At 39.2% G+C, this 22,440-nt stretch overlaps 1 protein-coding gene across 2 annotated transcripts in view; it reads right to left on the bottom strand.

Annotated features, from left to right (window-relative positions):
* Positions 1 to 10,900: 10,900 nt before the first annotated feature.
* The window catches only part of SNX3 (sorting nexin 3), a 47,213-nt gene continuing 35,673 nt past the window's right edge, over positions 10,901 to 22,440 (bottom strand). For both annotated transcript variants that reach the window (NM_001079778.1, XM_059889737.1), the window contains 3 exon segments: positions 10,901 to 11,662; positions 13,137 to 13,261; positions 21,886 to 21,981. In NM_001079778.1, the coding sequence (NP_001073246.1) occupies positions 11,557 to 11,662; positions 13,137 to 13,261; positions 21,886 to 21,981 (327 nt within the window). In that variant the 3' untranslated portion in view covers positions 10,901 to 11,556.

The raw sequence follows: 22,440 nt of genomic DNA, 5'->3' as shown, positions 1-22,440 counted from the left end.
GATACTTGGAGTATGCCATAGTTTTCCTCTTTCACTGTTTTGGATAATTATTAACCCAAATGTTTAATAAAATAAATTTATATTATATGGAACGACATGGAAATATTGTTAAAATGTTTAACATTACCCATGGAAAATGTTAAAATGTAGTTTCCTGGTTCCCACTTCTTGAGATTGGGATTCAGCAAGTGTGAGGTGGGGCCTGGGCATCTGCATTTTGACAATCCTGACGCAGATGGTCCCAGCACCATAGGCTTAGGCAGGTGCTGCATCTGCCTAAAATAGTCAGATCACACCGCTGCTCTGAACCCAGAAGCTCCCCAGATTCTACAACTGAATTTTGCAGTCCACATAAAAGACCAGTCCCCTGCTTCGGAATGTGTCTACTGAGTTAGTGTGTTTATCAGGATACTTTTCTTCTCACTCATCTCCCAGGGCTCCTTCCAAGTGCTGCCCTCTCGGCAGTACTGGGACCCCAAGGCTCAATGTGCTTGCATGCTCCCAGGAAGGGAAGAAAGTCTGGCCAGTGGTGTCATATTTCTGCATAAGAACTAGAGCTCTAGTTTGGTGGTTGCCTAGTGGTTCGGATTCTGGGCTGTCACTGCCATGGCCCAGATTCAGAGCCTGATTAGGGAACTGACATCCTGTAAGCTGCATAGTGTGGTCAAAACAAAACAAACAGCAAAACAGAGATCAAGGATGGAAAACACATTTTCTTTAAAAAAAAAAAAAAAAGTTATTGATTTGGCTGCATTGAGTCTTAGCTGCAGCACCTGGGTTGGCCCAAAACACGTGGGAACTTAGCTTCCTGAACAGGGATTGGACCTGCATCCCATTGGAAGGTGGACTCTTACCATCAGGGAAGTCCCAACACATTTTCTCAACAAATTCTTAGAAATCATGACTGCTCCCTTAAAGAACTGTTTTTTCCTTTGTTTGGTCTTTTAAGCAAACTACTGACACATGCACAACATGATTGAATTTTAAAATGTTATGTTGAACAAAAGAATCCAGACAAAAGAGAGCGCTGGCCCAAGGATACAGAGCTGGGATTTGAAGCCAAGTCTGAGTGACTTTAAAGCTTATCCCCTTTCTACTAGTCCTCAGCTCACCTCTTGGTTTTTAGCCTGGGCTCTGGGTCTGCTGTTAGGGGAGGCCTTGGCCAAGTCCCTTCCTGCATCTGAGAAATGAGAAGCTTGGATGGAATTGCTTCTAAGATTCCTTATAATTCTAATGTCATATGAGTTTATGAGTCTAGTTCATTTAAAAATTTTACTTATTCTTGAATAGTTAATAGTCATATGATACAGATCCAAAAAGTTCTAAAGGGTATGTATACATGTCACAGAGCACAAGAGATTAGAGAGACATGATAAATAAATGTACTGGGTGTTCTGGGTGGGATCCTGGGGCAGAAAGCATGTTAGTAGAAAAGCTGGTGGAAGGCAGTTTGGAGTTTAGTTAATAGTAATGTACCAAGGTTGGCTTCTTAATTTTGACAAAACATTTTGGTCATATAAGATAAGGGGAAACTGAGTGATGGGGTACATAGGAACTCTTTGTATTACCTTTGCAGCTTTTCTGTAGATCTGAAATTATTCCAAAATAGAAAAGCTTTTTCCTCTCACCTCCTCATCCTTGGGGCATCCACCCAGTCCACCCAACCAGGCAACTAATGTTGCTTGTTTTGAGATATTTAATTAATAAACAGAGAAAATATCTATATTGTATAAATATCATTTCTCAAAACACAAAGTATGTCTGTGAGATAAATTCCTGGAAGTGAAATTCCTGGGCATATAGTTTTGATACTTATTGCCAAATTGCCTTCCGTGAAGGGTGTGCCAATTTAGCCTCCTGCCAGACACTGCGTATGAGGGCCTGTCATTTCACCAACACAGACTGTTGTCTGAGAGACCGGTTTACTTCAGTTTAAGTCAGACTGTCAACTTCCAAAATATTCATGAACAAACTTCTCTAGAATGCTGCCAACAGAATGTGGGTCCATTCTGAAGGGTACAGCCAAGGCACATGGGGTGGCTGCTATGGGCAGAAGCAGCAAGGCCCTGAAGAAGTGATAGCAAATGAATAACATTCCTAACTTCAGTCACTACTGTCCTCAGGAGAGGATATTCACAGAAGGCCATTGTTTCTGCTCCCCAGCACACAAAGGGTCAAGCCTAACAAATTTGCTCATAGTGGGGGAAAAAAAAAAACCCCAGCAGGTCAAAGTGTTCAGATTACAGGTCCAGGAAAATCCCTTTGCAGAAAGAAGACAGCAAATCCCCAGTGTGGTTGAAAAGACAAAACTTTCTTCACCTCAGAGACTCTTCACATGAATAAACCGGTTAAACATGGTTTGGATTTACTGAACATGAAAACAACTGGATTAAAGTATAATCTAGCCAGAAAGGAAAGGAAATGTACCGAGAAAGCTAAGTAATGACAAAGCAGCAGTGTCTACGTGTGCCAAGAAGGGATGACCATTCCAGTTTTATAACCAAATTTTCTTAAAATGTTTAGCTTTCTTTTAGATGACAGTAATGAGTCTCTGCCTGCACTGGCCTCTTTGATAACAACACTGGCATCAAGGCAACCGTGTGAGCACAAGGGACAATGCTGCCCAGGAGGCCGGAGGCTCCAGCTGTCGGGGAGGATGTTCTGGTTTGGGCCCTGGCCTGACTGCCAACAGTCTGTGCAATCCATATGGGAGACAGCATTGCACAGGCACAAGCTTTAAAATCAGAAAGACCTGGATATGTATCCCAGTGTTACTTTTTTCTGGCTCTGTGACCTTGGACAAATTACTTATACTGTCTCAGCTCTTCTTTTGGTAAAACGAGGATAACATTTTGAGGTTTAAGTGAGGTGATACATGTGAAAAGCCCAGGCTGAAACCTAAGCTCTCAATCGATGGTTGGTTGTTTCCCAGTCTCCCTCTCATGTATGACCAGCAGGTGAACCCATCCCATGCCATGCAGTCTTAAGCACATGCCATGCAGTCTTAAGCACATCGAAATCATGTTCTGTGACAGGAGGGTTCCAAATTTTTTATACCGAGGGTTCCTAACCTTTTTGTGCCAAAGATCCCTACTCAGATGTTGATAAAAGCATAAAACACATAGGAATACAAAAAGAAACCCATTTGTTGAAATACATTTATTCAAGTATTTTTTTTAACCTGTGAAAAATATGTGCCTTTCTTTAACACATTAAATAAGATCTCGGTATGGGTCTAATCACTACAGTAGTTTTCAAACAGAATATTTCAAGATCTGCAGCATTGTATGTGATATAACCTATCTGCATTTTTAAACTGGTGACAATCACAAGTTATGCTTAACTGCTACTCTGGTTTGCTCCTATTTTCATAATGAAAAAATGCTACGTTTCAGTTAGAGAAAACTAAATATAAAGATGCAACTTTTTTTCCTATCCAAATTCAGACATCAGGTTAAGAACTCAGCTTTGATCAAATATCACCACCTCTGGCCTCGATAATTTTGTCAATCAAAAGCTGTCAAACCAGCGCTCCTTTATCTTACTCTTTCCCTCTGGCTTCATTCAAGATTTTCTTTTGGTCTTTGGTTTTCTGCAGGCTTCCCTGATAGCTCATTTGGTAAAGAATCCACCTGTGATGTGAGAGATCCCGGTTCAATTCCTGGGTCAGGAAGATCCCCTGGAGAAGGGATAGGCTACCTACTCCAGTGTTTTTGGGCTTCCCTTGTGGCTTAGCTGGTAAAGAATCCACCTGCAATGCAGGAGACCTGGGCTTGATTCCTGGGTTGGGAAGATCCCCTGGAGAAGGGACCAGCTACGCATTCCAGTACTATACAGTCCACAGGGTCCCAAAGTGTCAGACATGTCTGACTTTCACTTTCATATTGATTTTTTTGCAGTTAGAATATGATATGCCTGTGCTGTTTTGTTTTGAATTTATCTTGGTATTTTCTCAGCTTTTTGGATCTGTGGTTTGTTGTCTTTAAGTTTGGTAAGTTCTCAGCCATTTAGAACTTAAAATATTTATTTTGCTCTGTCCTTTCTGGTATTCCAGTTACACATGTGTTATACCTTTTGCAATGATCTCACAGTTTTTGGGTTTTGTTGTTTATCTGTTGTTTACTTTTTGTGTTTCAGTTTGGGCAGTTTCTACTGATATATCTTAAAGAAAGAAAGAAAGAAAGAAAGAAAAAAGAAAGAAAGAAAGTCGCTCAGTCGTGTCCGACTCTTTGCGACCCCATGGACTGTAGCCTACCAGGCTCTTCCGTCCATGGGATTTTCCAGGCAAGAATACTGGAGTGGGTTGCCATTTCCTTCTCCAGGGGATCTTCCCGACCGAGGGATTGAACCCCAGTCTCCCGCATTGTAGGCAGACGCTTTACCATCTGAGCCATATCTTAAGATGCACTTATTTTATGTTGAGTCTACTGATGAGCCCATTAAAAGGCATTCTTCATTTTTATGACAGTGATTTTGATCTCTAGTATTTCCTTTGAGTCTTAAAGTTTCTACTTCTCTAATTACATTACCCTTCTGTTCTTGAATGTTTCCCCCCCCCATTAAAACTTTTAACATATTAATCAGTTATTTTAAATTCTCTGTTTGATAATTCCAATGTCGTATTTGACTCTGGTAGCATATATGACTTTGGTTCTGATGATTGCTTTCTTTCTTCTGAATGTTTTTTCTTGTTTTTTGGCATACCTTGGAATTTTTTGTTGAAAGCCACATATGTTGCACTAGATAATAGAAACTAAAATAAATGGGCCTTCTCTGTTTAAGATTTATGATTATCTGGCTAGGGAGTGGACTTGTTTAATGTTTGCTCTGATTTTAGGTACCAGAGGCTTCAAATTACTCGTTTCTATGCTTTTCTCTTTCTTAACTCTAGGTTTCCTTCCTCCTCAGAGTCTGTCTGGCAGCTTTCAGCTATAATCCACTGTTATACTGGAGCCCTGGTGTGGTGTGGTGCTACAGTGGGAGGCAAGAGCACATTCTATAGTTCCTAGATGCCAGGGTCCAGTGGGCCTGTGGCCTTCACAGGTGTCTCCAGTGGCACAGCTTCCCCCTTCCCCGTTTCCTCCCTTCTCTGGCTGCAGCATTTCCTTAAAGTCTTGACCTCTGTTGACCATGTTTTATTTTTCCTTTAGGTAAGATAGGAAGGCTAGAGGTGTGGGAGGAATGCCCTTCCCTCATCAGGGAGGGATAAGGCTCTGGCAAAGGCTTATCCTGGAGGATAGGCCTTTGTAACGGGCTTTCCTGGTTGGTCAGCGGTAATGCCTGCAATGCAGGAGACACAGGTTCAATCCCTGGGTCAGGAAGATCCTTGGAGGAAGGCATGGCAACCCACTCCAGTATTCTTGCCTGGAGAATCTCATGGACAGAGGAGCCTGACGGGCTCCGAAGAGTTGGACACAACTGAAGCGACTGAGCACACACACGCACGGGCCTTTGTAACAAAGCAGATTCTGGTATTTCACACTGATTATTCATCTCCTCTTCCTGTCAGAGACATAAGGGATCTGTCTTGATCTTCCCTGTGGAAATCTGGTGGGGTTCCTGGAGGTCCAGCCTAGGTACATGTGGGGGCCCCTCTAAGACTGTGGTCTCCAGGAGTTACTCTCATGCTAGACCACACTTGTGTGTGCACGTTCAGTCGCTTCAGTTGTGTCCAACTCTTTGCGACCCTATGGACTGTAGCCTGCCAAGCTCCTCTGTCCATGGGATTCTTCAGGCAAGAATACAGGAGTTGGTTGCCATTTAATTCTCTAGGGGATCTTTCCAACCCAGGGATCAAATCCATGTCTCTATGCCTCCTGCATTGGTAGGTGGGTTCTTTACCACCAGTGCCACCTGGGAAGGTCACACTCAACCTCCACAAATTCGGTATCACAGTATGTGTGATCCTACCAGTTTGTGACTAGCAGTTCCTGCTCAGAGGTAAACAGATTTTGACCATGTCTGTCTAGATGAGCATGTCATTCCAGATTTGAGGGTGGAGGTTTGCTCTGCAACCTCCATTCTCTGATGGGGGTGCCTAAGATAAGGTGGGTCACTGATTTTTTCACTTTGTCGAGCTTTTCCTTGTTGTGAAGCCAAGGATGCCAACTTTCAAGCTTTTTACACTTTGGGGCTGCAACTCAAGTGGCATTTATTTTAAATGACCATTTCCCTCCCTCCACTTGAACTCATGTGTCCCTTCCCTCCTCACATTTGCCGTGTCTTCTGTCTGTACCTTGTGAGTCTTTTCATGACAGTGTCCTAGCAAGACTGAGTTTCTTGAGAAAGGGCCTTTGTTAACCTCTTGTGTATGTTTACACTTTACTCATGTAAAATGCTTAGTGTTGCTGTTTGATTTTGCTGAGTCACTTCCATTTATGTCACTCATTCTAAAAGGCATCTGTGGTGAGGTGGTACCCAGCACCCTGAAAACTTCCTTTTGGGCTTTTAAACAAATTGTCCTGGTCTCCAAAATCAAGGTCTTATTTTCTTAGCAAGGTCAGAATAAGGCAAACTTCATTTACTATAAATCAAGATTTACAAAAGTAATTTCTCAAGATAAGTCCTGACTTTTTCTTAATTTCCTGATTTCTTTTCATAATGATCTAGTCAGGTTAAGATCAAATCGAACCAAATTCCAGGAAATCAAAGGGCCTTCTAGCTAAGTGCCCAAACATGGCTATTTCAGAATTACCTGCGAAGCTTTAAAAAAAAAAAAAAAAAAACCCTGGATAGTCTTAAACAGTAATTGTGGTACACAGCTAAGTTTAGGAGTGTTAAGATACTTCTGATCAGTTACCTCTGCATGCCCCAAAGCACTTTTTATACTTACAATTACAATCACACTAAAAAACAAAACCAATTCACATTCACTCATGCTTATCCTAGAGGACCCTGGAAATGTTACTGGAAATTCACCCTGTCACTCAATCCATACATCTATTGAGCATTAAATAAAGGCTGGGTAGGTACCAAGTCACAGGCCTGGTCCTAAGAAAGAAGTGCACCAAGGCATGGCTTTTAGAGGCAGACATCTTTCTAGTGTTAATCTAGAGCCATAACATCCTGGGTAACCTTGGGCATATTACTTAAGCTTGCAGAGCATCAGTCTTCTCATCTGTAAAGGAGAATATTATTTACTTTATAAGGAATTGTATGACAGAGATCATAAAGGAACTATCAAGGAAGACATACTCTATCCTCCTAAAATAGTTTTCTAACTTGTTTCCCAGTCCAAACACTTGTATATTCTAATAATCACAGCTAGAACTTCCAGATGTTCAAGCTGGTTTTAGAAAAGGCAGAGGAACCAGAAATCAAATTGCCAACATCTGCTGGATCATCGAAAAAGCAAGAGAGTTCCAGAAAAACATCTATTTCTGTTTTACTGACTATGCCAAAGCCTTAGACTGTGTGAATCACAATAAACTGTGGAAAATTCTGAAAGAGATGGGAATACCAGACCACCTGACCTGCCTCTTGAGAAACCTATATGCAGGTCAGGAAGCAACAGTTAGAACTGGACATGGAACAACAGACTGGGTCCAAATAGGAAAAGGAGTACATCAAGGCTGTATATTGTCACCCTGCTTATTTAACTTACATGCAGAGTACATCATGAGAAACGCTGGACTGGAAGAAGCACAAACTGAATCAAGATTGCCGGGAGAAATATCAATAACCTCAGATATGCAGATGACACCACCTTATGGCAGAAAGTGAAGGGGAACTAAAAAGCCTCTTGATGAAAGTGAATGAGGAGAGTGAAAAAGTTGGCTTAAAGCTCAACATTCAGAAAACTAAGATCATGGCATCTAGTCCCATCACTTTATGGGAAATAGGTGGGGAAACAGTGGAAACAGTGTCAGACTTTATTTTGGGGGGCTCCAAAGTCACTGCAGATGGTGACTGCAGCAATGAAATTAAAAGATGCTTGCTTGCTCCTTGGAAGGAAAGTTATGACCAACCTACATAGCATGTTCAAAAGCAGAGACATTACTTTGCCAACAAAGGTCCGTCTAGTCAAGGCTATGGTTTTTCCAGTAGTCATGTATGGATGTGAGAGTTGGATTGTGAAGAAAGCTGAATGCCGAAGAACTGATGCTTTTGAACTGTGGTGTTGGAGAAGACTGTAAATAAGATCCAACCAGTCCATCCTAAAGGAGATCAGTCCTGGGTGTTCACTGGAAGGACTGATGCAGAAGCTGAAACTCCAATACTTTGGCCACCTCATGCAAAGAGTTCACTCACTGGAAAAGACCCTGATGCTGGGAGGGATTGGGGGCAGAAGGGGACGACAGAGGATGGGATGGCTGGATGGCATCACCAACTTGATGCACAGGAGTTTGGGTAAACTCCAGGAGTTGGTGATGGACAGGGAGGCCTGGCGTGCTGTGATTCATGGGGTCACAAAGAGTCGGACATGACTGAGCGACTGAACTGAGCACTCAGAGCAGTTAACCTATAAACCAGGCAGTGTGCTAAGCTCTCTGTCCATCCACACCTTAAACAAATTTTATCTGTAAAGACTTACGGGCGAGGAGCCTTCTCCTTTCATTGGCTATATTCATCCAAAACGGGCAAAGCAAGCTGAAGCACAGGAATGGCCCTTAATGAGAGGGCTGAGTTAAAAAAAAAGGATGTAATAAAAAGAAGATGCTCTCGGGTATCCAGCCCAGAGGTCATCATCACTACTGAGGGTCACCACAGCAGAACCGCCCAGCAGGAAACCAAATACCAGATAAACCTATTCAGGAACTGCCAGGGGCTTAGTGGTATCATTTGCTGTGGCTAATGCTTCATCTGTGATTCCCACTGCCATTAGCTAACTATCATTAAGCCTTTATATGTCTCAGGAACTGCTGTTCTGTGGATTTTACATTTGGTCTTCAACAATTGTTAAGTTACCAATAGTACCACTGCTGTTGAAATTTTACATCTGGCAGAAGTTGGGACAAGGTGATAATTTACTGAGAGGACACAGAGCTGGAGACTCTTGCTGCATAACTCACTGCCAATTCACCTTCTTTTAGGAAGACTCTTTACGGGCTTCTAGAAACGTCTGTTACCTGAGTTGACAGCACCTGCACTTTTAGTTCACAGGGTTAAAGGTGTTGTAGTTTTTTTGGAGCTTTTAAAAAAATTTTATTTTTGGCTGTGCTGGGTCTTAATTGCTGTTGAGTGGGCTTTCTCTAGTTGTGGTGAGTGGGGGCTACTCTTGGTTGCAGTGTGTGGGCTTGTTGTGGTGGTGGCTTCTCTTGTTGTGGATCAGTCTCTAGGCACACAAGCTTCAACAGTTGTGGTTCACAGGCTTAGTTGCTCTGCGACATGTGGGATCTTCTGGGAACAGGGATTGAACCCGTGTCTTCTGCATTGGCAGGTAGATTCTTACCACTGTACCACTATAGAAGTCCAAAGATATTGTTTTAATGCAGACCGTGGTTTCAGTTCTTTAAGAAACAACAGTGAGATATATCCTCCTACATTAGGTAAAAACATGTTACCTAGAATAAATCACCTTTCATCTGACTTTAAACCTTCAACTTTCTAAAAGCATGCCTGCCCTAAGGAAACTGTAGAGATTAAAAGTAAGCAAGGCCAATAAATAAATAAATAAAAGTAAGCAAGGCCAGTACAACCAATCCTAAATCACACTATTCTCTTGTCTATAAATGATCAAAATCAAAAGAATTCCACACTGAGTAGAAACGTTAGCACTGTTGACATTTTCCTGTTGTGGGAAGCAGTCCTGTGTACATTGTATGGAGTTTAGTAGCATCTTTAACCTTCTGCCTGCTAGATTCCAGTAGCATTTCCCGGTTGTGACAGCCAAAAAAGTCTTGCTATATTGCCAAATGTTCCCCAGGAGGCAAAATCACCCATACTTTGGAGGAATTACTGAGTTTAGCAAAGCTACTGTTAACTCTGTTCTGCATGCCAAAAACTTTCAATTTTACTACATACCGAAAACTTTTGATGTTACTGACCACCTTTTACTGCTCTCAGTGAAACACAATTCACATGCTATTTATTCTGTACCTTAATTTACAGTAATTGAAATGTCCAGTATTATGCAACTGTGACATATATAAGCAATAAAACATACTAGGGCAGCTCTGACTTCTTCCTATGACAGCGATCTGCTTTGGGGGACATCCTGGGTATTAGGCCAAGGCCTAAGCTGGTTTTCTCTGAAATGGACTGATCTGTCTCTATAGGAGACACATCTGGAGTGTGAGGGAAAACCTTCCTTACCTTGGAGTTTAACTCTAGGTCACAATGGGTCTCCAAACCACCAGATATAGTACAGATTCAAATTAGAGACCACATTCTGGCTGCAACACAAGTTAGGCAGCAAGGAATCCTTCCTGCATTTTCTGGTTATACAAGTCAGGCTAGAACACTGTTTGAGGCCCTCTCCCTTGGTTAGAGGAGAAGAGGAGAAAATGTGCCACTTCCTAAACCAAATTAGAAAGCATGGATCTGCTAAGAAAATGTTATTACACTCTTGCTAAGTTTGTTTAAATAAGTCACTCAGATGAGCTAGGAAGAAAATTCTTCTGAAAAATAGGAGGCATGCTACTGACTTATCTTAAAAGGATTTCTGAATAGAATGACTTCAGATTATAAGAGCATTTTCCAAATACACAAAGTGCTTCATAATGACTCAATAAGCTTTAAGGAATGCTTTTTCTAGTACATCACATTTTTGTTGTTGTTGTGTAAAAGAAAATACCTCCATTCAAAGGGTAGTAGAATATTTGATATCACCACTGTTTAAAGAGGAATGGAGTTACAGGAATGAGAAGTATATAATTAGTAAATAATCCCTCTCAGCAAGTGAGTTAAGTAGGAAAGCCTTCTGAAGAGAGAAAAGAAAAACCAGAGGCAACACAATCAGTGCATATCAGAAATGCATTTTTATTTTTATTTGAAAACAACTTAAATTTTTAGACAAATGATTTTAGTATATAAATTTGATTTTGTTTTTATACAGAATATAAAGATTTCCCTCATTGATCTTCCATGTGAAGGGTATTACAAGCCTGAAGGGAGATACTCTCTGCATACAAGCATGTATCTTACGTGTAGGGAACTGGAAACCAATGTGTAGTGCTTCCACACATAAATTAGGTCAAGTGACACCACATATTAAAAAGGGGTAAGAGAAATATTCTATTAATTGGATTCAAGAAGCAAACAAGACACAAAAAACTGCAGGTAAGACCAAGTGAGTAAGTTTAGTTAGGACACTGCAGGTTATACTGGAGCAACAGGTTTGTGAAGCTAGAGTATATACCACATTAAAACAGCAAGAAAGAGCTATTTATATAGAAAGGTTGGAATGAGGGATTTTTCACTAAAGCAAATTAACTTCTTGTCAACTGCCAAAACAAAACAAAACAAAATTGAGCGTATGAGTGTTAGTATACTGAAGGCATATTATACCAGTTTTTTGTGCAGCATGCTAAAGTTAGTTAGAACTTCTTCACTGGTGCATATGAATCATTAAGTCATGGAAAGTTTTTTTTTTTCCCCGCCCCTTCTTGTGAAATTTCAGGCATGTCTTATTTTAGATGGAGTATAGCTTTTATCTATAATTTCATCCTGTAAAAACATGTGAAGACAACGTTCATTCTGTGCCAGAGGGTGACCAGCGACCCTAGAAATAAAAAATACAAGTTCAGTCCAATTTTTATAAAAGCAGGGCAGGGGGACCAAACATACACATTTTAAGATTAGGAAACATGAACAATTTAGTAACAGTGTTACTCTGGACAGCCCATAGAGCTATGCTCTATCTAGTGAGTAACTATGTATTTGCTTTCCTTCTGTCTGTAAGGGTAATTTAGAAAACATTTAATCACTAGCTTTACACTGTCTCTGGCAATATGTACCCAGATAGCTTCTTTATATATTAGTTGGTGAATTCATAAGAAACCTAAATGAATTTTAATGTTAAAAGTGAAACAATGTCATTGATTCAAAGAATACATTTTAAAGAAGAAAAAGATATAGGATCACAAGTTCAATAAAATCCCCATATACTAAGAAACAAGCACAAATGTGCAATTTTGGGGTTTGGTTTTTTTTTTTGCTTGCTTTTCAAGGTTTCTATCAGAACAAATATAAAACCAGACTGGGCAACCAGACTTTATTTCAGAATTTAAAAACTTCCAAGCTAGCACTGCCTTTTCCAAAAAGAAAGTAGACAATGAAGGTTGTGTGCTATATCAGATAACTAAAAGTTAAGGGCTTTGTGTAACTTTCCCTGTTTACCACTCACAGATCTTCAAATTACTAGATAAAAAAGTACTGCTAATAAATAAGCTCACACAACAGTATTCTCTAGGATTTGACTTTATGTGGCCAAACTTAAGGCCAAATGCACAATTACAGTGAGCCCTTTGCAGGCGTAACTCTTCCTATAATTTTGGCTTTTAAAAAACAGCTATATTTAGAGAACTCTCTGGTGGTCCAGTGGTTAGGACTCTGTGCTTTCACTGCTGGGGAAACTAATAGTTCAATCCCTCGCTGGGGAACTAAGATTGAGCAAGTTGAGAAGTGCAGTCAAAACAAAACAAAACACTGTATCTTAAATAGGAATAAAAAAAGCTAGAGGTTGATTTTATTAGAAGTTTCTAAAGTAAAAGATAAATGATACAATCTTTTACATTTTCAAAAGTATATATTTTGCCATGAAAATGTAAAATGTGCAGCTTTTACACAAGACATGCTGATAATACCTTCCATCTGCAAACAAAATGACTGCAAGTGTATTGTTCATGCTAGAACATACCTTAAATCAAAAAGAATCATAAGTAAAACTATTTTTTAAATGCTGGAATTTTATATGTAATTGGCATAAATTAACCAAGAAAAACATACAAAACTCAGATCAACAAAAAGATACTCATATCACTCGTAAGTTTAATATTTAGCACATAATATTCAATTTGTTATATATTTTTACTTTGTTTAAATGATACAAAAAAGTTAGAAGATGACCAAAAGGAAAAAGTAGTATTAGTTTGATATCTAAATTACTAGCAAAAAAAAAAAAAATTACTAGCAGTCACCTAAAGAATCTCAGAACACTATTCACTCTTAGACCTTGAGGAACAGAAAGCACTTACTTGTTTATAAACTGCTCCAACCCTTGCTTCCTTTCTTCAATGAAATTGTCATCAAATATGCCATCATCTCCTCTAAAAGGAAGTTGACGCAAAAATGCCTTCCCAGGGAGTGGGGGGACTACAACCTAAAACATGGTAAGAAAGTTCTTGAACAACATGCTGGCTGAAATGGGAAAATTTGTAGAGCACAACACGAAGACAAAGTATATCTTCACTATGAGAGCTATCCTACTGTCAAACTAGTTTAAATATACATAATATAAATATATATAATGTATTTATATTATAATTATAATGTAAATTATAAATAATTTATAATTAATTAATAATATAAAAGGGACTCAATAAAAATACACTGAAAAATGATTTAGTGTTTTGGAGGCAAGATAAACAAAATGTCAGAATAGTCCATCAGGCCAAAGCTCCTCAATGGCTTAATTTTCATTTTTCCTGGACTTACCAAAGCACAAGTATACAAAGGGAATAAGCAACACTGAAATAAAGGCTACCATGCCCCTCAAACAGTTTTGATGTTGCTTGGCGAGAACACTGCTTTATTACAATGGTAATTGTAGAGATCGATCTGAACTCCCAATTAAATGAGGATGTAAAATATTAACAATGTTCTTTCTGGCATGGGCAGATAAGAATTCTGTGGTCAATTTCTTCCACTTCACACTATCTGCATATAATCTTTCCTGCCTGCATTTGAGGTAATGACAAAATAACCAATAATTACTACTTGTTGCCACTCTTCTACGGAGAAGGCAATGGCACCCCACTCCAGTACTCTTGCCTGGAAAATCCCATGGACAGAGGAACCTGGTAGGCTGCAGTCCATGGGGTCGCTAAGAGTCTGACACGACCGAGCGACTTCACTTTCACTTTTCACTTTCATGCACTGGAAAAGGAGATGGCAACCTACTCCAGGTTCTTACCTGGAGAATCCCAGGGATGGAGGAGCCTGGTAGGCTGCTGTCTATGGGGTGGCACAGAGTCAGACACGACTGAAGCGACTTAGCAGCAGCATTACTAGGCTAAGAAACAATCAACTTTCTCACAAACCCATTATCCTACCTTTCCCCAAAGACCTGTCATTTCTTCTTCTACAATAAAGGAACATCCCAAATTTTCCCTGTCAAAGCCTAGCTTTCCTTGAGGGACAACTTATGACTGATCTCCCTCTTCTAGGAATTACCTGGACCTCAAATATTTGTTTAAATGCTGCTGCTGTTTCTTTAGTCACTAAGTTATGTCTGACACTTTGCAACTCCATGGATGGTAACCCTCCTCTGTCTGTGGGATTTCCCAGGTAAGAATACTGGACTGGGTTGCCATTTCCTTCTCTGGGGGATCTTCCCAACCCAAGGATTGAACCTGTGTGTCCTGCTTGGCAGGCGGATTCTTTATCACTGAGTCACCTGGGATGCCCCTGAATTAAATAGTACCTAGCTATTTATTTCACAGGTTCGTCAGGTTCTCTATCCCAGAATTTCTCAACCATGGCACTATTAACATGTTGAACTAGATAATGTACTGGGGGGAAGGGTTTCTTGTACACTGTAGAATACCTATTCAACAGCATCCCGGACCTCTACCCACTAGATTGTCATCAGTAGGCACTCGACACAGATAGGTGTGACTATCACAGTGGTCTCCAGACACTGTCAAATGTCTTCCTGGGGGAGAAAACTACCCCTCCTGGAGAGCCACCAATCTATCCTATTAATGCCTTCAAATCACGGACCCTTGTCTCAGGCTTCTTATGGTTATTTTAAGGAAAGCTGGGCATACAGAGAAGTTCAAATATCTGTTAAATGACTAACCACTTAGGTGAATCCTTATCTTACATTAAAACAGAGAAAAGGTGTAGGCAAACAATTCACACAAGAAAAAATATAAACAGTAAACACCAGTAATAAAATTATACATATTCTAAGAGGTAAAATCTAAAACCCTTGATGAAGAGTTTCTATCCTAAAACAATAATTCAACAAGGTAAAAAAGGGAAAGATTACACAACTTCTTACACATGCACAAAAAACAAAGAGTAAAAAAGAAACACAAAACCAATGCCCTACATAAACTTTGTAATTCCTTCCTAGATCTACTCTTCCCAGGTGCCAGTGATTAAGACATCTAAAGATTTGTCATCATAAGTTTGCTTTAGCAATCTTAAGTCTCTCCCTTATATTATAAAAGCATTTGTCAAGTTGAAGATTTGAAACCTGCAGGTAACTACAACTGAAAACCGGATTATGACCACTAGCTGTGCTCCAACAGAAATAGCTATATGATGGGCAGGGAAAAACATCTATATCTATAAAGCTATTATTAAAAAAAGGAATCTAGAACTAGTGCATTAAAGAAATGACCACCATTAATTCAGGGAAGAATTTAGCATGGAATTTAAAGATTACTGTGTATTATCATCAACAGAGACATACTTTTACTAATACTCAAAATACTCATTGAATTGGATGGTGATGATGTAGGCAACAGGATTAATCACCTACAAAAATCATAAGTGGTTTGTTAACAAAGATCTTCAACACCAAACTATTTTTGCTTAAGCAGTCTGAAAAGATCTACTTAGAATTCTCACACCAATTTAAAAAGTCAGGAGTCTGATGATATGTATGTATATGTGGGCAAGATGAGGACAGGAGGATATCTGGCCAGCATAATATAGTAAAAACATACTGAAATAAAAGCTAAAAAATTAAACCATAATGACTAATAAACACAATAAATGTCACCAACTTTCTCATCTAGTATAACAGATCTTAAGTAGAAGTAGTAATATATAAACAAAACAACTTGATTAACTGTTCTTAGCAATTTTGTTGTTCAGTTGCTCAGTTGTGTCCAACTCTTTGTGACACCATGGACTGCAGCATGCCAGGCCTCCCTGTCCTTCACTATCTCCTGGAGCTTGCTCAAACCTATTGAGTCCAATGGACTCAATGAGTCCATTGAGTTGGTGATGCGATTCAACCATCTCATCCTCTGTCATCCCCTTTTCCTCCTGCCTTCAATCTTTCCCAGCATCAGGGTCTTTTGTAATGAGTCAGCTCTTCGCCTCAGGTGGCCAAAGTATTGGAGCTTCAGCTTCGGCATCAGTCCTAATGAATATTCAGGGTTGATTTCCCTTAAGATTGACTGGATTGATCTCCTTGCAGTCCAAGGGACTTTCAAGAATATGCTAATGAAAATACAACTTTCACACAGGTTAAATGCCCAAAATAAAAAACTGATTTAATGTTAGAAGTGAAGTACTATGCTTCAAAGGACATCATCAAGTGAAAACAATCCACAGGATGGGATAAGATTTTTGCAAATTGTAAATATAATAAGAGACTTCTAAGAGCTTCTTTTTAATATATTCTATATACAACTCAATAATAAAAGAAACTCAATTAAATGGGCAAAGGATCTGAAAAAAAAATTTCTCCACCAAAATAATGGCTGATACATAAGTACCTGAAAAGATGATCATCATTAGGCATCAGGAAAATGAAAACCACAAGGAGACACCATTTCATACATGCTAAGAAAGCTATAATAAAGAAATTACTAACACTAAGTGTTGGTGAGGACATGGAGAAAAGTGGAACCTTAATACACTGTTGGGGAAAATGTAGCTACTTTGGAAAACAGTCTGGGAATGCCTCAAAAAGTTAAACAGTTATCATATGGCCATAAATCCACTCCTAGGTATATCAGTTCAGTCGCTCAGGCATGTCCAACTCTTTGCGACCCCATGGACTGCAGCACACCAGGTTTCCCTGTCCATCACCAACTCCCGGAGCTCACTCAAACTCATGTCCATTGAGTCGGTGATGCTATCCAACCATCTCATCCTCTGTCGACCCCTTCTTCTCCACCTTCAACCTTTCCCAGCATCAGGGTCTTTTGTAATGAGTCAGTTTTTCGCATCAGGTGGCCAAAGTATTGGAGTTTCAGCTTCAGCATCAGTCCTTCCAATGAATATTCAGGACTGATTTCTTTTAGGATTGACAGGCTGGATTTCCTTGCAGTCCAAGAGACTCTTAAGAGTCTTCTCAAACACCACAGTTCAAAAGCATCAATTCTTTGGCGCTCAGCTTTCTTTATAATCCAAGTCTCACATCCATACATGACTACTGGAGAAACCATAGCTTTGACTAGACCTTTGTTGGTAAAGTAATGTCTCTGCTTTTTAATATGCTGTCTAGGCTGGTCATAGCTTTTCTTCCAAAGAGCAAGCATCTTTTCATTTTATGGCTGCAGTCACCATCTGCAGTGATTTTGGAGCCCAAGAAAATAGTCTCTCACTGTTTCCATTGTTTCCTCATCTATTTGCCATGAAGTAATGGGACCAGATGCCATGATCTTAGTTTTCTGAATGTTGTGTTTTAAGCCAGCTTTTTCACTCTTCTCTTTCACTTTTATCAAGAGGCTCTTTAATTCTTTGGTTTCTGCCATAAGGGTGGTGTCATCTGCCTATCTAAGGTTATTGATATTTCTCCCAGCAATCCTGATTCCAGCTTGTGCTTCATCCAGCCCAGCATTTCTCATGATGTACTCTGCATATAAGTTAAATAAGCAGGGTGACAATATACAGCCTTGATGTACTCCTTTCCCGATTTGGAACCAGTCTGTTGTTCCATGTCCAGTTCTAACTGTTGCTTCTTGACCTGCCTACAGATTTCTCAGGAGGCAGGTCACATGGTCTGGTATTCCCATCTCTGGAAGAATTTTCCACAGTTTGTTGTGATCCACACAGTCAAAGGCTTTGGCGTAGTCAATAAAACAGAAGTAGATGTTTTTCTGGAACTCTTTTGCTTTTTCAATGATCTAGCGGATGTTGGCAATTTGATCTCTGGTTCCTCTGCCTTTTCTAAATCTAGCTTGAACATGTGGAAGTTCACGGTTCACATACTGCTGAAGCCTGGCTTGGAGAATTTTGAGCATACCCAAGAGATACAAGAGTTATATAGCTAAGATATACAAACACATGTCCATGCAAAAACCTGTCCATGAATGTTCACAGCAGCATTATTCACAATAGTCAGAAAGCAGGAAAAACTCAAATGTCTGCCAATGATAAATGTGTAAATAAAAAATGATATATCCATACAAAAGAATAAATAAATGAAGTAGTGATTAACAATACAACAGGATGAACCCTGAAAACACACTCAGTGAAAAAAGCCAGACAGAAAAGACTACATATTCTATGCTTCTATTTATACAAAATGCCCAGAACAGGAAAATCCATAATGAAAGAAAATTAGTGGTTGTGAAAGGCTGGGTGAGGAGAAATCAGTAATGATCACTAATGGGTATGGTGTTTCTCTTAGAGAGAGATTACAATGTCCTAAAACTGACTGTAGTAATGGTTGCACAACTCTGAATATACTAAGAACCATTAGACTTAATGGTAAGAATTAAGAATTAATACACTTTAAACTGGTGAGTTGTGGACTTCCTTTGTGGCACAGTGGACAGGAACCTGTCTGCTGGTGTGGGGGACACAGGTTCGATCCCTGGTCTGGGGAAGATTTCACATGCCGCAGAGCACTAAGGCTGTGCACCACAATAACTAAACCCATCCTCTACAGCCTGAGAGCCTAAAGCCTGTGCTCCACAACAAGAGAAGCCACCTCAATGAGAAGCCCACACACGGCAACAAAGAGCAGCCCCCGTTCGCTGCAATTAGAGAAACCCATGCGCTGCAATGAAGACCCAGGGCCAAAAATAAATGAATGTAAAAACTGGTGAATTGTATGGCATGTGAGTTATGTCAATAAAGCTGTCATGAAAAAAAGTGACATATACATTTATGGAATGCTTATTAAACACTCCAGTAGGCCAGGTACTATGTTAAGCAAAGTCAAAAGCCTATCAAGATACTTCTTATCATAAATCAGACAGAAAAAGACAAATATTATATGATCCCACTTTTGTGTGGAATCTAGAAGAGTTGAACTCATAGAAACAGAGAGTAGTAGTAATAGATTAGTTGTTTTCACGGGTTGGAGGGTAGGGGAAATAGGGAGATATTGGTCGAATGGTACAAACTTTCAGTTAAAGAATGAGTAAGTTCTGGAGATCTGTGTGCTGTGCTGTCGTAAGTTGTTTCAGTCACGTCCAACTCTGTGACCCCATGGACTATAGCTCAGAAGGCTCCTCTCTCCATGGGATTCTCCAGGCAAGAATACTGGAGTGGGCTGCCATGCCCTTCTTCAAGGGGTCTTCTAGAGATCTATTATAGCATTGTAACTACAGTTAACAAGATTGTATTATAGTCTTAAAATCCGCTAACAGAAACAGAGTTTGAATGTTACCACCACCACCAACAAAACAATGACGTGATAGATGTATTAACTAACCTTATTATGGTAATCATTTTATAAGATATACATGTATCAAATCATTGTGTTATACAACTTAAACTTATACAATGTTATCTGTCAATTATATCTCCAATAAAGGTGGGGGGAAAAAAGACACTTCTCCCTATGGTCATAAAACATTTCTTCTTTGTAACTTAAAACTTCCTTGTTTTGTACATTTAGATATTCAAACCATCTGTAATTTATATACAGCAAATTATACAGCTTTATTCCCAAACAGCCACATGTTTCAACCCTATTTGCTGAATATAAATTCCTATTCTATACTAATTGACAAAGTTATCTTTGTTATGAACTAAATTTCCAATAAACACATGGTTAGCTTCTCAATTCTCTGACATTCTGCTAATCTATTTGCTCATCCCTAAAGCAATACTTTGCCAACAAAGGTCCATATAGTCAAAACTATGGTTTTTCCAGTAGTCATGTATGGATGTGAGAGTTGGACCATAAAGAAGGCTGAATGCTGAAGAACTGATGCTTTCAAATTGTGGTGCTGGAAGAAGACTCTTGAGAGTCCCCTGCACAACGAGGAGATCCAACCAGTCAATTCTAAAGGAAATCAACCCTGAATATTCACTGGAAGGACTGATACCAAAGCTTAAGCTCCAATACTTTGGCTACCTGATGTGAAGAGCCAACTCACTGGAGAAGAGCCAACTCACTGGAAAAGACCCTGATGCTGGGAAAGACAGGGCAAGAGAAGAAGAAGGTGACAGAGGATGAGATGGCTGGATGGCATCACTGACTCAATGGACAGAAGTCTGAGCAAACTTAGGGAGATAGTGAAGGACAGGGAAGCCTGGCGTGCTGCATTTCGTGGGGCTGCAGAGTCAGACATGACTCGGTGACTGAACAACAACAACAAAGCAATACTATACTGTTTTAATTACTACAGCCTTAACATATGCTGATGTCTGCAGGTGCTAAATCACTGGTAAAAATAATTTTTGGCTATTCTTGCACTTTCTCTGATACTAAAAGTCTTATCTTCAGGCTTATAAAGAACTCCATTAAGATTCCTATTAGAATTTCACAAGTTTATAAATAAGTTAGGAGATACTGCCTTATTTCTGTTGGGTCTACTGCTAAAATGCCAGCTCTAAGTGAGGCCTTCCCTTGACCATCCTATATGAGACTAGCACTCTCTATTTTCCTTAGATTTTTTTTTAGAGCATATTACCACCTGACATATAATCTTTCTATTTTTTTTCTGGTTTCCTTTTCACCACCACCCCGACTTACCCAATAAAGTGCCAAAAAAGTGAGGACCTTCATTTGTTCACAGCTCTGTCTGCAACTCACATAACATATAGAATGAACTCACAAATATTTATAGAGTACATGAATCTTCTGAAGTGAATATTCCAAACCAGGAATGTAGTATTTCTGTTTATAAGGTCTTCTTTTTGCCTTTCAATGAAGTTTTAAGGTTTTCTTTACATGGGCCTTATACTTTCAGTTTTACTTGGAAACATTTTATACTTGGATATTCTTTAGAGTAAAACTATTTTTCCATTTTTGATGGAATGCTATGACTTGTATATGTTGCTCTTGTATCCAGCCACATTTATCTGGTTAGGAAAGATTTCCTTCTTTTTCTATCTTAGTATGCTTCAGAAGGAAGCACAAGCTAGTCTTTTGAGTGTACTTTTCATCATTCTGAGGGTACTTTGCAAGACTCCACGCTATGTATGTCATTCTGATGTAGGGCTGAAGTAAGAGACATTAGAATGAGACTTTGTTTTCTCTATTTTGCAGCCAAAGCCACCAAATTTTCTTCTAAGAGAAGACAGTTCTTACCAGGATATGTAACAGTGTTCTAAAACTGCAGGTAGCAACCTAAAGGTAGATCATGGCCGTCATTTAAAAAGTGAATCTGAGGATTATTAGCACCTATCATACAGATTAAGATAAGTGCTGGTTTATGATATTTCTGTTATATATAAATGTATGATGATAAAAAAAAATGTAGAGTCAGTTAAAAAAAAAACAAAGCTGCAAATACAATGCTATAGCAGATGTACTGAGAAGAGAAACTTACCAAGGGTGGGAAGAGAAAATGAACAGGAAGACGAGAAAAAGGAAGGAAGCAATAGCAAGAAAGTTCTAAGAAGTGTCGTGTAAGTGTGAGTCAGCAAAGGCCTCTGTGGGCCACTGAAGTAGACACGAGAAGGAAGAGTTCTAAGGAAAAACTACACACTTCCCCATCTCCTAGGAAATGAAATTAAACTATTTGGGGGGGAAATTGCTTTTACTCATTTTATTCAAGATTATTTTCCTGAGAGGTCTTAAACATTAAAATTTGGAATGTTTTGCTTTAAGGTAACACTACAAATAATTCTTACCTTGCTCTCTCTTTCTAGTTCACTTCGCAGCCATTCAAAGTCGCTGTATCTTCTTCTAACGGTAGATTCCTTTAGCTTGAAAATAGGCAGATTTGTCTGAAACAAATAAAAAAAAATCACTCCTAAATTGAAGCATGTTACAGGGATTTCAAACAAGCTGGGGGAAGGGGGGAGTCTGTTGTCAAACTGATAAAATGACAAACCCAGTTACCTTAAGAAAATCATAAAAGTTATTAAGATGACATTTTACCTTTAATAAAGCTTAGCTGTTAAAAAGTATGTTACATATACCAGAATACAATTTTTTAAATGCACATTTGTACATATGCTTTTCGATGTCATTCTTCCTGAGGTCAGTTACATAAATACAGGTCATTTTTTCTATTTTCAGTAAGTGGTAAAAATGTCAGGAGTGAGATGAAGCCAGCTCTGATTGCTATACAGTTTAGTATACAATGCTTACAGGGGAAACAGAGCTTTACTAGTTTGAAATGAAATACAAAATATTTTGTTATTATGACTAGAAGTTTCATAATGAAAGAAAAGAATAAAGGA

The sequence above is a fragment of the Bos taurus genome, chromosome 9, assembly GCF_002263795.3.
Source record: "Bos taurus isolate L1 Dominette 01449 registration number 42190680 breed Hereford chromosome 9, ARS-UCD2.0, whole genome shotgun sequence".
In the NCBI taxonomy this organism is placed as follows: Eukaryota; Metazoa; Chordata; class Mammalia; order Artiodactyla; family Bovidae; genus Bos; species Bos taurus.
The sequence above is the reverse complement of the archived record's forward strand: the minus strand, read 5'-3'. Positions and strand labels throughout refer to the sequence as shown.